General features: G+C 40.9%; 1 protein-coding gene across 3 annotated transcripts in view; it reads left to right on the plus strand.

Moving 5' to 3' along the window:
* NMNAT3 (nicotinamide nucleotide adenylyltransferase 3) overlaps positions 1–15,776 on the plus strand; it is a 93,339-nt gene that overhangs the window by 37,369 nt on the left and 40,194 nt on the right. For 2 of the 3 annotated variants that reach the window (XM_016141908.2, XM_016141911.2), the window contains exon 2: positions 6,262–6,411. In XM_016141908.2, the coding sequence (XP_015997394.1) occupies positions 6,303–6,411 (109 nt within the window). In that variant the 5' untranslated portion in view covers positions 6,262–6,302. The remainder of the gene's footprint in view (positions 1–6,261; positions 6,412–15,776) is intronic. The other variant, XM_016141909.2, reaches the window with a different exon arrangement.

A 15,776-nucleotide genomic window follows, 5' to 3' on the forward strand; every position in this document is an offset into this window, starting at 1 on the left:
AAAATTTCTGGGGAACCCCACCTATGGGCCAGGTACGGTGCTAGGTGGGTCAATTTCAATAACTCCATGGCAACCCTAGGAGGCATGTGATTTATCTCCATTTTTCATGTGGCTCACTGAAACTGAGGAGGTATCAGTTAGGGCAAGCACAAACCATTCCTTCCAGGCATGTTGAAAGAATCAGCATCAATGTGTACTGCTTTTAGCACAGTGCCCATCCTGTCACTCAATAAACCAGGTAGCTGTTACTCAGTTTCACCTTCTTGCAGCTCTCAAAATTAGTCCCAGCTCCTGCGGGTAGGGTTGCAAGAGTCCTCGTTCCATTTTTTGCGCTCCTTGAAATCTTTTGAAAGTTCTCAAAACTGAAGAGCCAGGCTCCCTGCTTTCTTGGGAGTTTCATAATTAGGACAAGGGCTTAATTGGCAGGTTTGTTTCCTCCAAGGGGTGGTTGACAGAGGATCCTCACACCAACAAAGAAGGCTTGCTTTGCTTTTGTTCTTAGCAGCACTGTGTGCCCATAGCAACAGCGGGTGAATCCAACAGTTTAAAAGAAAAAACACCTGGAGTTCACGTGAAGGTTGATTGCCCTAGAGAAGTTGACACACTCGCACAGATGGAAATGATTTTGCCGGGTCCTGAAAAATGTTCTCGTCACCCCCACAAAATACATACCGCATCTCTTGTTTTCTTTAAGATGAGGAGAGCGGTCAAGAGGTCTGTGTAATGAAAGATGTTTGTAGAATCCATTTCCATTCTGCCTGAAGCCATCTGCTTTATGTCTATAATAAACAGGGATGTTTTCAACCAGTTTCCTGGGCTGGGTCCTGTTAGAAGCGCTCACTGCAGGGAAAGGTAAATTGACCACCTCCCAAGCGGTGAGTGTTAGCACATTACATCTGCAGTGATGGGCACTTAACCTTCTCGGCTTGCCTTTTCTCTGTGTGTCTCTACAACAGCCTGTGACAAATGGGCTGAGGGGCACATACTTAGTTAGAATTTAGTACATGCAAGGCATTGGCCAGCATCGCATTACCTGGTGATTGAGGTGGAATGTAGGCAGCAAGGAAGGCGCTTCCCCTGGGAAGCTGGAGACCCACTGACCTTCTCTTGGAGGTAGCCATCCTGGGGCTTCCTGATACGCCATCATGGGGGCACTTAGGAGCGCTTTCCAAAACAGAAATATGAGTAAGTCACACCCCTGTTTAAAATCCTTCAGAGGCTCCTCATTGTCCGTAGGATAAAATCTGTACTCCACAGACCCTTGGCGGCCTGTGTGACCCTTGCGCCCTCTGCAGCCCCATCTTGGGCCACCTACACACCAGCTCACGTGGCCACATAGACATGCTTTTAGTTGAAGACACACCTTAAGTGGTAGTTTCTAGACTTTCGCAGTGTTGGTCCCTGTGTCTGACACACCCTTCTATATCCTCCTCATCAGCTTAATCTCTGTGACTTTCCTGCCCTAGCTTGAAGGCTACTTCAGAGAACCAGCCCCTAAATAGGTGAGCATGTTAGTTTCCTATGGCTACTGTAACAAATCACCACAAATTATTGGCTTAAACCAACACAATTTTATTTTATAGTTGTAGAGGTCAGAGGTATGAAATCTAGGAGTCAGCAGGGCTGTGTTCCAATTGAAGGTTCTAGGGGAGGATCTGTTTCCTTGCCAACTCCAGCATCTAGAGGCCACTTGCATTGCTTGGTTCATGGCCCTTTCCTCCATCTTCAAAGCCAGGCACATAGCATCTTCTGTCTTTTCTGATATCTGCTTGGTTCTTACATCTGTATATACCTGACCCTTCTGCCTCCTTCTTCTTAGCATCCTTATGGTAAAATTGGGCTACCTGGATAAGATAGGATAACCTCCCCATTTCAAGATCCTCAATTTAATCACATCTACAAAGTCCCTTTGCCCGGCAGAGTGGCAGTTTTCCGGGGCAGAGGGATGACCTTGGTGTCAGTATGCAGGTGGATGGTATGTCCCCTGTAACAGTTATAGTAGCATGATGGAGGAGGGGAGCACTGGGTAAAGCTCCAAAAAGAAAACCTTAACAATAGGAGTGAGGAGGGCATTTCAAATTATCAGAATAACACTCGCAGAAACGTGGAAAAAGGAAGCAGCATGTTGTATTTGAGGAGCGGGGTGAAATGCTATCTGGATGGCTGTAAAGCGGGAGGCGGTACACTGGAGTGGGAACAGGGCCAGAAGTAGAATCTGTTTGCCTCGTCTCCAATTTAATGATAAATTCCAAGAAGTCCGTATGCTGCCTTCTCAACTCGTTAAATCCTTCAGCAGCAATTATTGCTCACTCTGTGGACCTCCGTTAAATACTTATTGATGAGAAGCCTTTCCCAATAGCAAAAGTCTCTTACACTTGCTTCATCTCACTAGATATTATTAGATGATAGGGCAGATGAGTCACTTTTATGGCATGCATCTGGCCTTGTGTCTGATGAGACTTGCTTTCACACTGGAGCCCAGTTTATTCTCCCGGTTGACCCCTGGAGTGAGTTCTTTTCAACCCTTTTTCTCTGGGTTTGAGCTTAGGAGGGTGTTCACTCAGAGCAAGTTATTGTATACAAGTGATGCGGGTGCACTGATTGCGTTCCTGAGCCTGGGACTGTGCTCACTGGCTGCTCCCGCCTGACATGCTGCTCAGACAGGGTAAGTTACCGTTAGAGCACTATGGCTCAGTGTGGCCCACGACAAGACCAGAAAAGAAAGACACTATTAAATGTAATTTATTCTTCTTCCCCACACCAAACTCCATTGTCATTGATGCCACCATTCAAACAAATGTTCTAATTTACAGTTTCTGAGAACTTTTGGAAAAATGGATCAAAACCCCAGGTTACCTGAAATACTGCAGTTACATGTTTTAATGGCCTTAAAAATTATATTTTGTCAAAATGGAATAGAATTTTGAAAGGCTTCATAATAGTTGTGAAAAACAGCTAGCTTCTTCATATACACTCATCACAGGGCTGCTCTTTTGAATAGCTCAGCACACTCTGCAAATAATATCTCATTAAATCTTCCTACCTTCCTGGAAAGAAGCGAACAGCAATAGCTTTCAGACTGCTTTCTTCTCATACAATGGGGGATGTTCCTGCTGCCTCAAAAGAAGCTCGAAGTAACCACAGCCTTCCTAGGTTGAGAGTTTTTTATCTTCACGCTATAACTCAGAATACATCCCAACAACTCCTCTGCTTTATGAGGTACATTGGGCCTTCCCACCACCAGGATGCAGGTGCCCTGAGTCTTGGCTCTGTGCTTGAAGCTGAGATCCAGAGGTGAAGAAAACACCATACCTACTTTTAAGGGGCTTACTGTCTGGTAAGCAGGAAAGCACAATAGCAGGTTTTTACAACAGAATGGTGTGTGATTTGCTAAAGTAGGTCAGAGATCAGCTAACCCAAGCTAGGTGAGAGAAAAACCAATCTGGCATCCTTCTACACTGTCAACTCCCTGACAGCTGTGTCCCCAGTTCTGTGGCAGACACCGTGGATTAGCTAATCCTATTCCCAACTCCTTTTTCTTGCTGGTTCCCACAGGAACGGCTGCAAAACTAAATGCTTGCTTTTCCAGACTCCCTTGTAGCTAGAGTAGCCACATGACCTACTTCTGGCCAGTGAGACAGAAGCAAAATCCACACGAAGGTTCTGAAAAAGCCTTGTGTTCTTGGCTAAGAGGGACAACCAATCTAGTATAGCACCTTGCTCCTTCTTCTTGCCTTGATTGTATTCATGATGACTGTAGCTACAGCAGCAATCTTGTGTTCAGGAGGGGAAAGCTGAGAGAATTGAAGGTCATTAGTGAGCTCATGATCCAATGCCATCGGTTGTCAACTTCTAGACTTTTTGTTATATGAGAAACAACCTCGAGTTATTCAAGCCACTGAGGTTAAGCTTCTAGGACTTGCAGCTAAATGCATCCCTAACTAATAACAGTCACCTACAGATGAATACTAGGAGGTGAGCATCATTAGGAGCCATTTTGGAAGCTGCCAACTACAAGCACATTGCTACCTCCTTTCTCCTCCTCTCTTGTCATGGTCAGCAGCAACAGCAGTCAAGAAATAGTGATCAAAGTCATAAATAATGTGCACCTGAGTTGGGTCTTGACCGATTAGGGTTTGCTAGGGGTATTTCAGTTGTAGGAAACCGAAATAGCATATACAAAAACTTGAAGCAGGAAGCCATGAGGAGCACAAAGAAACTACTGACAAGTAGTTCATCATTGCTAGAGTATAAATTATAAGGCAGGCAGCGGTTGGATACAAGCCTGGAGAAGGAGACAACAAGAGCCAAATTAAAACTGTTTCCTTAGATGCAAAGAAGGTCCCAGGTCCAAGTGACCGAGAACTCTCCATGTTACCCCTGGAACTGCAGAATTACAGCCAAGGCCCCCATAGCAAGAGGAGTAAGAAAGGAAGTGAATGCATTCCTCTAGTTAGTCACTGTATTAGTTACCTGTTGCTACATAACACATTACCCCCAAAAGTAACAGGTTAAAACAATACACATTTATGATTTTGCCATTTCTGTGGGTCAGGAATATGGGTGTGGCTTAACTGGGTCTTCTGACTCAGAGTCTCTTACAAAACTACAGTCAAGGCGTTCACGGGGCTGCAGTTTCATCTGAAAGCTTGGCTAGGGAAGGATCCACTCCACTTTTACTCACATGGTTATTGGCAGGATTTAGTTCCTCATGGGCTGCTGGCACCAAAGGTATCCTTTAGTTCCTTGCACCATGGTTCTCTCCATGAGGAAACTTACAACAGAGCAGCTGACTTCATCAGAATGAGCAAGTGAAAGAGCAGAAGAGGGAAGCCTGAGTCTTTTTGTAACTTTTTTCTGAAGTTACTCCCTTGCTCTATTTTATTCATTAGAAGGAAGTGCTAGGGCCAGCCTATACTCAATGTGAGGGTACTACAGATGAATACTAGGAGGTGAGCATCATTAGGAGCCATTTTGGAAGCTGCCAACTACAAGCACATTGCTACCTCCTTTCTCCTCCTCTCTTGTCATGGTCAGCAGCAACAGCATCTTCATCATTATCATCATTGTCACCAGATCCACAGTGACTATTTACTAAACACTCCTCGTGTACCATACTTCCATATATAGCTTATTGATCCTCATGACAGCTGTATAAGAGTAAGTAATATTAGCCCCATCTCAAATATTAGGAAACAAGCTCAGAGAGGGACTTTGATTTGCTTTATATCACAAAGCTACCAAGAGGTAGAACTAGGAGTCATACCAAGCCCTAACTCCAGTGGAGCTCTTTACCACCCCTCCAGGAGGCAGCATCTCAGAGACAGGAGAGCCAGCCTTCCCTGGAACCCAGGCTGTCCTCTGCTTTACTTTAATCTCACCCATACTAAAAGGCAGAATGTAGAGACAAGAGGGTGAACTAGGCCCTCTCAAAATGCGTGGGCCCCAGATAAAGGACAATGGGTGGGATCAGAAAATATCTGTAGATTAGAGAATAGTCCTATAACAATATTAATTTTCTGATTTTAATCATTGCTCTGCAGTTATATAAGAAAATGTCTTTGTTCTTAGAAAACACATACTGAAGTACTTAGAGATAAAGAGATATTATATCTATAAATCTCAAATGTTTCAGAAAAAAATTATTTGTAGGAGTGTGTGTGTATGTAGAGAGAGAGAATGAATGATAAAGCAAGTGATAAAGCAAGATGTTAACATTTGGGAAATCTAAGTAAAGGGTATATAGGGGTCCTTTGCATAAATTCTGCAACTTTTCTTGTGTTAGAAAATTTTTTTTAAATAAGTTTTTATTTTTTTAAGTAATGGTCTACTCTGTGACCTGAGTTCCACCTGAACTATAAAAGATGACATTGTGGGGGTCTTACATGCCTCCTTTTGACCCCAAGGAGGTGGAGACCCATCAGAACACAGGGAGGGTATAGAGTTTACAAGCAGAATATGGTCTCTGAGGTCAGGCTGCCTGGGTTTCACTCCTGGCCCTGCAGCATCTAAGGTTCCTGAGCCATATAAGTAACTATTCAGGGTCATCGAAAGGATTTGGTGAGACAAGGGAAATACTTAGACATAGTGCTTAGCATATTTCTGGCCCATGGTAAGCCCTCCATAAATGTTGTTATTGTTGTTAATGCCTCCTCAGTCATCTTACAAGTGAGAAATAATGTCTTGGGTGTGGTTTAGAAACACTGATCTGGACAGTGTCTTGGTGCCAACTCCCTGATATGAGTTTTTGTCTCCTTGAAGGCAGGGTGGCCACTGCAGTGGGTGTAGATGTGCCTGACGAGATGAAGAGCCGAATCCCTGTGGTGCTTTTGGCCTGTGGCTCCTTCAACCCCATCACTAACATGCACCTGCGCTTGTTCGAGGTGGCCAGAGACCACCTACACCAAACAGGTAAGTCAGGGGCCTGGTCCAATGGAAGAACTGACCGGTTGTGCCACATGGGGCTCTGATGGCTACTGTCATCATTACCATTATTAAAACTGCTTGGTTTATTCATTCGCAGCATAACTGGTGGCATACATTTCTTCTATCATCTTCCAAGGGGTAACACCCCTTAGCCATGTGATAAGAACATCCGTGGCCATAAAGTTGAACCCTTCTCAGGGTGTCCTCACCGCTTGCCTACCTCATGTTGCCCATGAGTGCTAATGACACTGGGCACTTTATAGAACCTGTGGCTCTCTCAGAGCATCCTTCCTGGAGTAGGTAAATGAAAGCATTTACCTATACAGCCAGAACAGGTAGCATGTGCCTTTGAGAACTGCTACTCTTCAGTGGGTAAGCAACTGTTCTAGAATTGACTCTTGAACAATGTAGAGAATAGGGGTATTAAATCCCACACAGTTGAAAATCCACATATACCCCTGACCCCTCAAAAAGTTAGTTGTCCCTCAGTATTCATGAGGGATTGGTTTCAGGACCCCACGTGGATACCAAAATCTGTATATGCTCAAATTCCTTATATAAAATGGTATAGAAAAAGGCAGAAAATTCTGTCTTCAATCCATGATTGGTTGTATCCATGGATGTGAAATCCACAGATACGGTGAAGTGGGCTCTATATTTACTCATATATAAACGGACCTGCATAGTTCAAACCCATATTGTCTAAGAGTCAGATGTATAATAGGAATTTGACATTTTCACTTTTGAAAGAGTAGATCTTAGGTGATTACAAATGAACACTTGTATATAGGGTATTTCCAACACAGATGGCATGGCTTAGCCAGAAATATTTAATCTGGGAATGTTTCATTTCCTTGACTTTTCATTTCATTATTAAGAGAGTAACATGGCATTTAGAATCTACATAATTATTTCTAAAGAATGTAAGTCATTTATATATTGGTGTCAGATATATGTGAAAGTATTTATTATGTACTTATGAATTTTATATATTCATATATGTATTTTGTTTTTATATTGTTCAGAGGCGTTTGCCTTTAAGGCATTGTTTTTACACCAGAATCAATTCTTATTTACTTTTAATATAAAAAATTATTTGAGTAACATGTAAATCATTTCTTCAAAGAAATTATATACAACTATAATTTGTTTAAAGGATATATGTCTTTGTTTATAAACATTTTTTTTGTTATTCAAAAAATAAGAGTTTGTCTATCCTTAGTAAATAAATAGCTCTTATAAAGGAATAAAAAAAAAAAATCCAAATAATTCCTCTAAAACTGGTCAGTGAACATTAGTAGGCAATATACCAAAGAAGAAATATAAATGGCCAGTAAACTTGGGAGAAGATGCTTAGCATCACTAATAATCAATGAAAATGCAAATAAAAACATGATAAACACCATAAGGATATAAGCACCATGAGGGCAGCTCCTGTGACTGCTTGAGCACCACAGAATTGCCACCACTGAGCTTATAGTTTGTGCTCAGTAAATATGTTGTTGGCATAAATAGTTTTAGCCAATGAGATTTGCAAAGACTAAAAATTGACAAAATTCAGTGTTGGCAGGATGAGGAAGGAAATAAATACTCTCATATATTGATAGTGATAGGATAAGTGCTAAAACATTTTTGGAGGGTAATTTGCTATTCTGTGACAAAAAGAAAAATTTTTTTGAACTCTATACCGATACCCGTAATGAGGAGAAAATCAATCAATTAAAACTGAACAAGAGCTGACACAGATGTTAGAACTAGCAGATAGGGAGATTGAAACAGTTACTATAATTAGGCACCATATGTTTAAAAAATTAAGACATCGAAAATATAAAAAGGACTCAAATATCTCGAAATGAAAACTACAATACATAAGATGAACAATACACTGGGTAAGATTAACAATAGATTAGACATTACAAGAAAAAAAGCTTAGTGAACTTGAAGATATAACAATAGAAACTATCTAAAATGAAACAGACGGAAAAAAAGAATTTTAAAAAAGAAAGAAAAGAATATCAGTGAGTTGTGGGATAACCTAAAATATATTTATTATACTTGGAATCCCAGAAGGAAAAAAAAAGGAAGAACAGAAAAAGATGTTTGAAGAAATAATCACTATAATTTTTTTCAAATTGAATGAAAATAGATTTCATCAAGTAGCTCAACAAACATATCTAAGTAGCTCAACAAACCGCGAGCATGAGAATGATGAAGAAAACAACACTAAGATATATGATAACCAAATTTCTCAAAACCAATAATAAAGAGAACATTTTAAAGGCAGCTACAGAATAACAAAGATAAGGAGGGCAGCAGATTTCTCGTCACTGAATTCAGCAGAAGGAATTCAGTGGAACAAATCTTTAAGGTACTGAAAGAAAAAAAACTATCAACCTAGGATTCTATATTCAGCAAAAATAGCTTTCAAAAAACCAAAGGCAAAATAAGGACATTTTCCGATATGCAAAAGGTGAGTTTACCATCAGCAAACCTGCCCTACAAGAAATGCCGAAGTCCTTCAGACAGAGGGAAAATGATACCAAATGGAAATATGAATCTATACAAAGGAATACAGAGCACTAATAACCACATGGGCAATTATTTAAGTTTTTTCTCATTATTTAAATTTCTTTAAAAGATAATTGACTGTTTAAATAAAAAAGATGATAATATATTGTGGGGCCTAAAACATACTTAGAAGCAAAATATATGACAAAAGTATCATAAAGACTCGAGGGGCGAATGGAAGAATACTATTGTAAGGTTCTTACACTATAAATGAAGTGGTATACTATCACTTAAAAGTAGACTGTGATACATTAAAGATATAGTGTAAACCAGAATGCAACCATTAAAATAAAAAGAGTAAACAGTCATAGCTAATAAGCATACAAAGTAGATAAAATAGAATCACAATATGCTCAGTTAATACAAAAGAAGAAAGAAAAAACAGAAAGGGGGACCAGAGAATAGACACAACACATAGAAAGCAAATAACAGAATGACAGAAGTAAACCTAACCGAATCAATAATCACATTAAATATAAATAGTCTAACAACTTCCACTAAAAGGCAGGCATTATCAGATTGGATAAAATAATCGAGACCCATCTACAACTCTGTGATGCCTATACGTTGTCTGCCGTGACGTTTATCAGGACTGGACCTGTACTCTGCTTTCTAGAATGTGCTGCTTCACAGACAGCTACATCTACACACTGTATTGGGGACTTCAGTGGTATACTTGCAGACTCTCTTTATCCACATGGTAAGGTTCTGGCATGGCCCGGTGAGGTGTCAGAGTGTATTCCTGGTCCCCAAAGGTCATGGTGACCACAGAATGCATGGGTAAAAATTAACCACATGGATACATTATATATCATTTCTACCATTCGGTGTATTAATAAGTAAAAGGCTTCGGTCACAAATGATCTGTAGCACCTTCTTGCCTTTATTCTTAGTCATTTCTTTATGGAAAGTACTTGGTCATTTTGAAAGTCCAGAATGGATTCTGCTGTGTCTTTGAATGTTATACATTAGGTTGACACATTTCAACATCTCACAGATATTTACTGTATCTTCCCCAGGCCAGGCACTATGCAGGGAAATAGAGTTGATTAAATTGCATTCCCTGCCCAAAAGGAATGCACAGTGTAGGTGACTAAAGACACATAAGAACAGGTGATTGTGTCGCTAGGTGCAAAGGAGCGATGACTCCCAATTAGAGCTGGGGGAAGGTTCTTGAAGGAGGTGACACCCAAGTCTTGAAGAATGTGAAAGACAGGTAGGCACAGTTTAGTTCACAAGTAACATGAAGGTAGAAGAGAATCATTCTAGCACTTAGGAGAGAAACAAAGCTGATAAGGCAGGGGGGACCAGGTCATGGAGAAGGGGACTTTCTTGCCACCATGAGGGGTATGTGGTGTGAACTGGCCTTCTCTGCACAGTCAGACATCATCTCCCCCCACTCTGCCCAGTCATTGATTGCAGCCTCCCATAGCTAGCAGATCTGAGCACCAAGCAGTAACTCAACCCGTCGTCTCTCCAGGGACAAATATTTAAACAGGGCCTTTTCTCTAAATCAGAATCAGCTCACGAGTAAGACTGGATGAAAATCTGACCCCACAGGTGACTTTCTTTTTTCATGAAGAAAACTTAATCTTCCTTCTGTTGGTGTGTTTTCACTCGAACAACCCGCAATTTAAATTTGATCTTGTAAGCATATAAATTGAATCAAACAAGCTACAGCAATTCATTTCATACCTTTAAATAGAAATTAATAGGGTTTCCTAGTTTGCTTCAATAGCTCTAATTTTGAACTCTTTCCCCTTTCACAAGCATCCCTTCTTCAAACTAGTCTTTCCTTCCCTTGTTTGCTTCTTCCTTTTTCTCCTGAAATAAACCAAAACATTAAAAAATGACAGAGGCACTATGATATATCGGAACTTTTAACTATCTTTATTCCTGTGATGACATACCCCTTTGTAATGAAAAAATTATATAGTAGATGAAAACTTAGATTCATAAGATTTTCATTGATACACTGACAAAGTCATACATGCTCAAAGAATAAAATGTTGAACCAGCTATTTTTTTTTTTTTTACCCTCCTTTACTTGAAAGAATGTTTGGGAATAAGATACGGGCTTGTAGGAATGTGTGGTATCTGTGGATTTCCTGTATTTTATAGTGTTTCCTTTAATCAGAGGTACTTGCTTGCCTTGCGCTGCATGCTGTGTGGGTCATTCATAGGGAGGATTTGCCAAGGCTTGATGGATGAATATGTGTAATGGGCATGGGTGGTTCTGAAAAGTTCATTTAGGATTTTTATTCTTGGTTTGCTGAATTTTGACAGAAATGATTTGGCCCAACATATGACTAATCAATAGCATCAGACATACCTAAAGTATTCATGGACTATACTAAGAATTTGAGCCCACACTTCTCTTAAGATATTGGATATATTCCCAGTTGTAGGTACTTGTTTTCCAAATTTGTAGTCACTAACTTACTAATGGAGGTCGAATTCAATTTGAATCATGTTTTCTGTTATTTCAGCGGCTTATTGTTTCTAGTCAGTATAATTTAGCCATTGCCCTATATTTCAACAACAGTCTACTTGTATTTTATTTTTAGAATCAAACTTTGTTACTTTAATTAATACTTATTTGTTAACGAATATATAGCACTTGTTCATTTTATGTATCTAACAAACTCATATCATTTTTACTATTTGCCAGGTAGTGTTCTATGTGCATTTAATCTTCATAACAACCCTCTGATAGGTACCTGTCACTCTCCCATTTTTCAGATGGGTAAGCTGAGGCTCAGAAAGATTGAATAACTTTTCTGAGGTCACACAGCCAGTAAGCAGTAGACACAGTTTGCCCTAGAGTCTGTGCTCATAACCGCCACACCATGCTGCTTCCATTCATTCACCAAGTTTCTTTTTGAGCACCTGTCTGTGCTGGGAGCTGTGCTAGCTGCAGACATTATATGGGAGCAAAGTGGTCCCTGTGCTCCTGGGGGAATGCCTTAGTCACTTCAGACTGCTGTAACAAAAATATCATAGACTGGGTGGCTTACACACAACAGAAGTTTATTTCTATAGTTCTGAAGACTGGCAGTCCAAAGTCAGGGTACCAGCATGATCAGGTTCTGGTGAGAGCTCTCTTCTGGGTTGTAGACTGCCGGCTTCTCATTGTATCTTCACATGTGGAATGCAGAGGTGGGAAGCAGGCTCTCTCATGACTCTTATAAGGGCACTGATCCCATTCATGAGAACTCCATCCTGGTGACGTCATCTAATCCTAATTATCTCCTAAAGGCCCTGTCTCCTAAGACTATCCCATTAGGAGCGGACTATACTCAACATATGAATTTTGGGAAAACAAAAACATTCAGTCTATAACAGGGAGATAGGCATTAATCAAATCCCACAGAGAGAAGATTACTCAGGTGACATATGCTACTATCAGTGTGAACAGTAGGCAGTTTGGCATAGGCAGAAAGTCCAAAGAAAGTGTTTCTGAAAATGTAAAGATTGAGATGGAGAACAATAGTCAGATACTTTTTAGGTTAAAATGAGTTTAGCTAAGGTCAGGGGATGCAGAGGAAGAGCATTCTCGGCATAGGAAAATGATGCGCAAAGACCCTCTAGGGGAAAAGAGCATGGCCACCGAGGAATGAACAGCTTGCCATGACTATGAAGCTGGGAGCAAAGGGGAATGTTGCAGGAGGTGAGGCAAAATAGAGAAAAGAGGAAAACTGGGAAGGCCTTGCAGGCTATTATTAAGGATTCTGCTTTTAATCTTAACCAGGTGAGATCTCAGGTGAAATCTGTATATCCCTCCCTCCCTCCTTTACCCCTTGCCCCACCTCCACACACACACGCACACGCGCACGCACGCACACTAAAAAGTGGATAGAGGGAAGCCTAAGGAGGCAGTTGAAGCAATACTTTTGATAAGAAGGCTGATTATGGCAATAAAGAGAAGTTTACAGCTGTGGAAGGTAATTAGAAAGTAAAGTTGACCTGATAATGAATTAGATCTGAGGGGGAGAGAGAATACCATCCACTGGGAAAGAGAGAGTCCTTGAGGTAGACCAGAATTGAGCAAGGGACACGTTCAGCTTCAGACATGTTAAGTTTGAGAGACCTGTGAAACATCTAAGAAAATATAGTGATTAGAGGTCAGAGAAGACAAGGGATTTCTCAAAAGAAGCTACAAATATGAATTTTCATGTTTAAAAGATTATTGATTTCTGCATTGTTTGCAAATGCAGAATATGGGAAACAAAATCTTTAGTTGAAATACTCAACTTTAATAAATAAGTTTCTTTTGCCCAGAGTCATGGGCTTACAATTCTGAAACTACTTTTTATATATCCTAGGATTAAGCAATAAATAACTATCTTGTGGATACTGGAAGTTGGATTTCTCACTGTTGGACAGTAGAATTACAAACATGGACAGAGGGAACATAGAAATATCCTAGAAATGTGAGATCGGAATTGAAGGTATTAGAGTGCACTCATGGACAGATAACATACAAAGATTAGGTAGGTAGGTAGTAAGTAGGAAGGTAGATAGATAGGCCAGCAGACAGACATATAGATATGTCTGTGTCAGTATGTATACAGACACACATACGTCTATATCATATTCCTATCTACGGAGGGGGTCTACAAGTAACTATACCCCAGTAGCAGTAGTACAACCTAGCATTCTAATCTTGGTTTCTAAATACCATTCTGTACAAAAAGAGATCCTTGGAAAAATGGTGGATTCTGGGGCTGGGGCAGGGAAAGTATACCATGAACTTGGAACATCTTGTGGTGTTCCAAGAAAGTACTCAAATAATGGGAACATATTGAAAGCACATAGGAGCCAGCTTGAAAGGATTCCCACCGGTAAAATCTGGGACAATTTGAGCATAAAAATAAATAATGAAATAAAGGATTATAACTCATTAAAGTAACAGCCCAGTAGTCTAAACTGATATAAATTAATTTTTTAGTCAATTATGTGAACAAACTGATAAATGGGAGAGAAGGGGAAACTGTTTCTTGTGCTAGAATGCCAATTAATGAATGTAGAAGGAATAGTGGAGTTAGAAAATCACCACTGGGCAACCATATAATTGATTTATGCAATAATCATTAATAGATTCTAAAAGTGGAAGATTGAAATAAGATATTTACATAGTTGCAAAATAACTCCTGACAATAGACTTAGAAGAAAGGAAAAAAATAATAACAGCAGAGAAATCTGGCAGACACTGCCTTAACCAAATGACCAAAGCTAACACCACCAGAATGGGACACATGACATCATGTGTTTCCGGACCTGATACACCCGGAAGGGCACACCGTAACTTCTGTGCCATTCCTGCTGGAAGTACAAACCCCAAGTCTCCTCCTGAGGAAACATCAGGCAAACCTCAAGCAGGGACAGTCAACAAAATAACTGGCGTGAACAAAATGGCTATGTCGTGAAAGGCAGACTGAAGAGCTATTCCATATGAAAAAAGCTAAAGAGAGATGACAGCTGGATGCAATCCATGATCGTGGATTTATTTATTTATTATTGCTATAATAAACATTTTTGGAAAAATTGGTGGAATATTAATTAGGTCTATAAGTTAGATAATAGTATTATATCAATATTAATTTCCTGATTTGGAACATTTCCTTATTGTCATTAAAAGAATCTTTTGTTTTTACCACCTGGACCAAGAAAGACAGGCCTGCCGTAGGGAGTTCACGCTGCAGTCGACTGGTTTTCAGCCTTCAGGGTGTCATGCCTGTGGGGGCAGGAGGGACTGGCTTCAGGCTGCCTCCCTGTTGTAACTGGAGGTCAGACAGGCAGGACAGAGGTGGATGTTGGTAAGTAGTATTTGGTAGCATGGTGTTGGGGACACTACTTCATAAGGCTTTTCTTGTCCACCGAGGTAGGCGGCATAGTCCCCAGCTGAGAGTAAGGGTTGCTGGAAGCTCAGAAACTTAAGGAGAGAAGATGCCGGATGTGCTATGGGAGACCACATGGTCTAGAACCTCAGGAAGAACTACAGGGCAGTATGGCTAGTCCATCTGAGGTCAGTGCTGCAAGAGGCCCCATGGGGTGGCTCTTCGCAGCAGCTTTTGGCTGTTCAGGGGCAACCACAGAGAAAAAAAGGTAGCTTGGTTCAACCAGGGAAATTTTCTAGCTGGATGGGATGGAAGTACGGAGGGGCATGGTGCTCTGGGTATTGCCATGAACATCCTTGAAAGGACTGACCTGGTATCTCAGGTGGATCAAAAGTAAAGTGAAGAAGGCGAGGGTAGATGGGCTGGGTAGAAGAATGAGCTGGAGACCCTAGCGAGGTAAAAGCATAGTCTTATCAGAAGTGGTGGAATAAGTGACTGAAGAGCTGGAGGGACAAGGATCAGGGAACTGCAGCAGTGTTGGGGCTAACGCATAAAGGCACCCTCGGGTGGCTTTAGGGCACCCAGGAGAAACCTTTGGTGATGAGGAGGCAAAGAACTAATGTGTTAGGTTGTCCTTGTGCCCTTGGAAACTGTGGCCAGATTGGGGGTGGAAAGAATCACGCTGTACCAAGTGCTAAGGCCTAAGTGTGACCATGGTTTTATAGATTAGGAGACAGAGGCTGAGGGGGTGAGCAGGAACTCTCAGTAAAGGACACACAGGGAATGAGCCAGTATGCAGAGCCGAGTGGAAGAGTTGGGAGTGGTGAGCAAGTAAGTCAGGACAGGGAAGTACAGAACCCTGTGAAAGTGACCATGAAAATAAGAGCCTCATAATGCATACATCTCCACGTACGGAACAATTTTACAAAGACGAAGGTACTT

Source organism: Rousettus aegyptiacus, unplaced genomic scaffold (genome assembly GCF_014176215.1).
Source record: "Rousettus aegyptiacus isolate mRouAeg1 unplaced genomic scaffold, mRouAeg1.p scaffold_m13_p_4, whole genome shotgun sequence".
Classification (NCBI taxonomy): domain Eukaryota; kingdom Metazoa; phylum Chordata; class Mammalia; order Chiroptera; family Pteropodidae; genus Rousettus; species Rousettus aegyptiacus.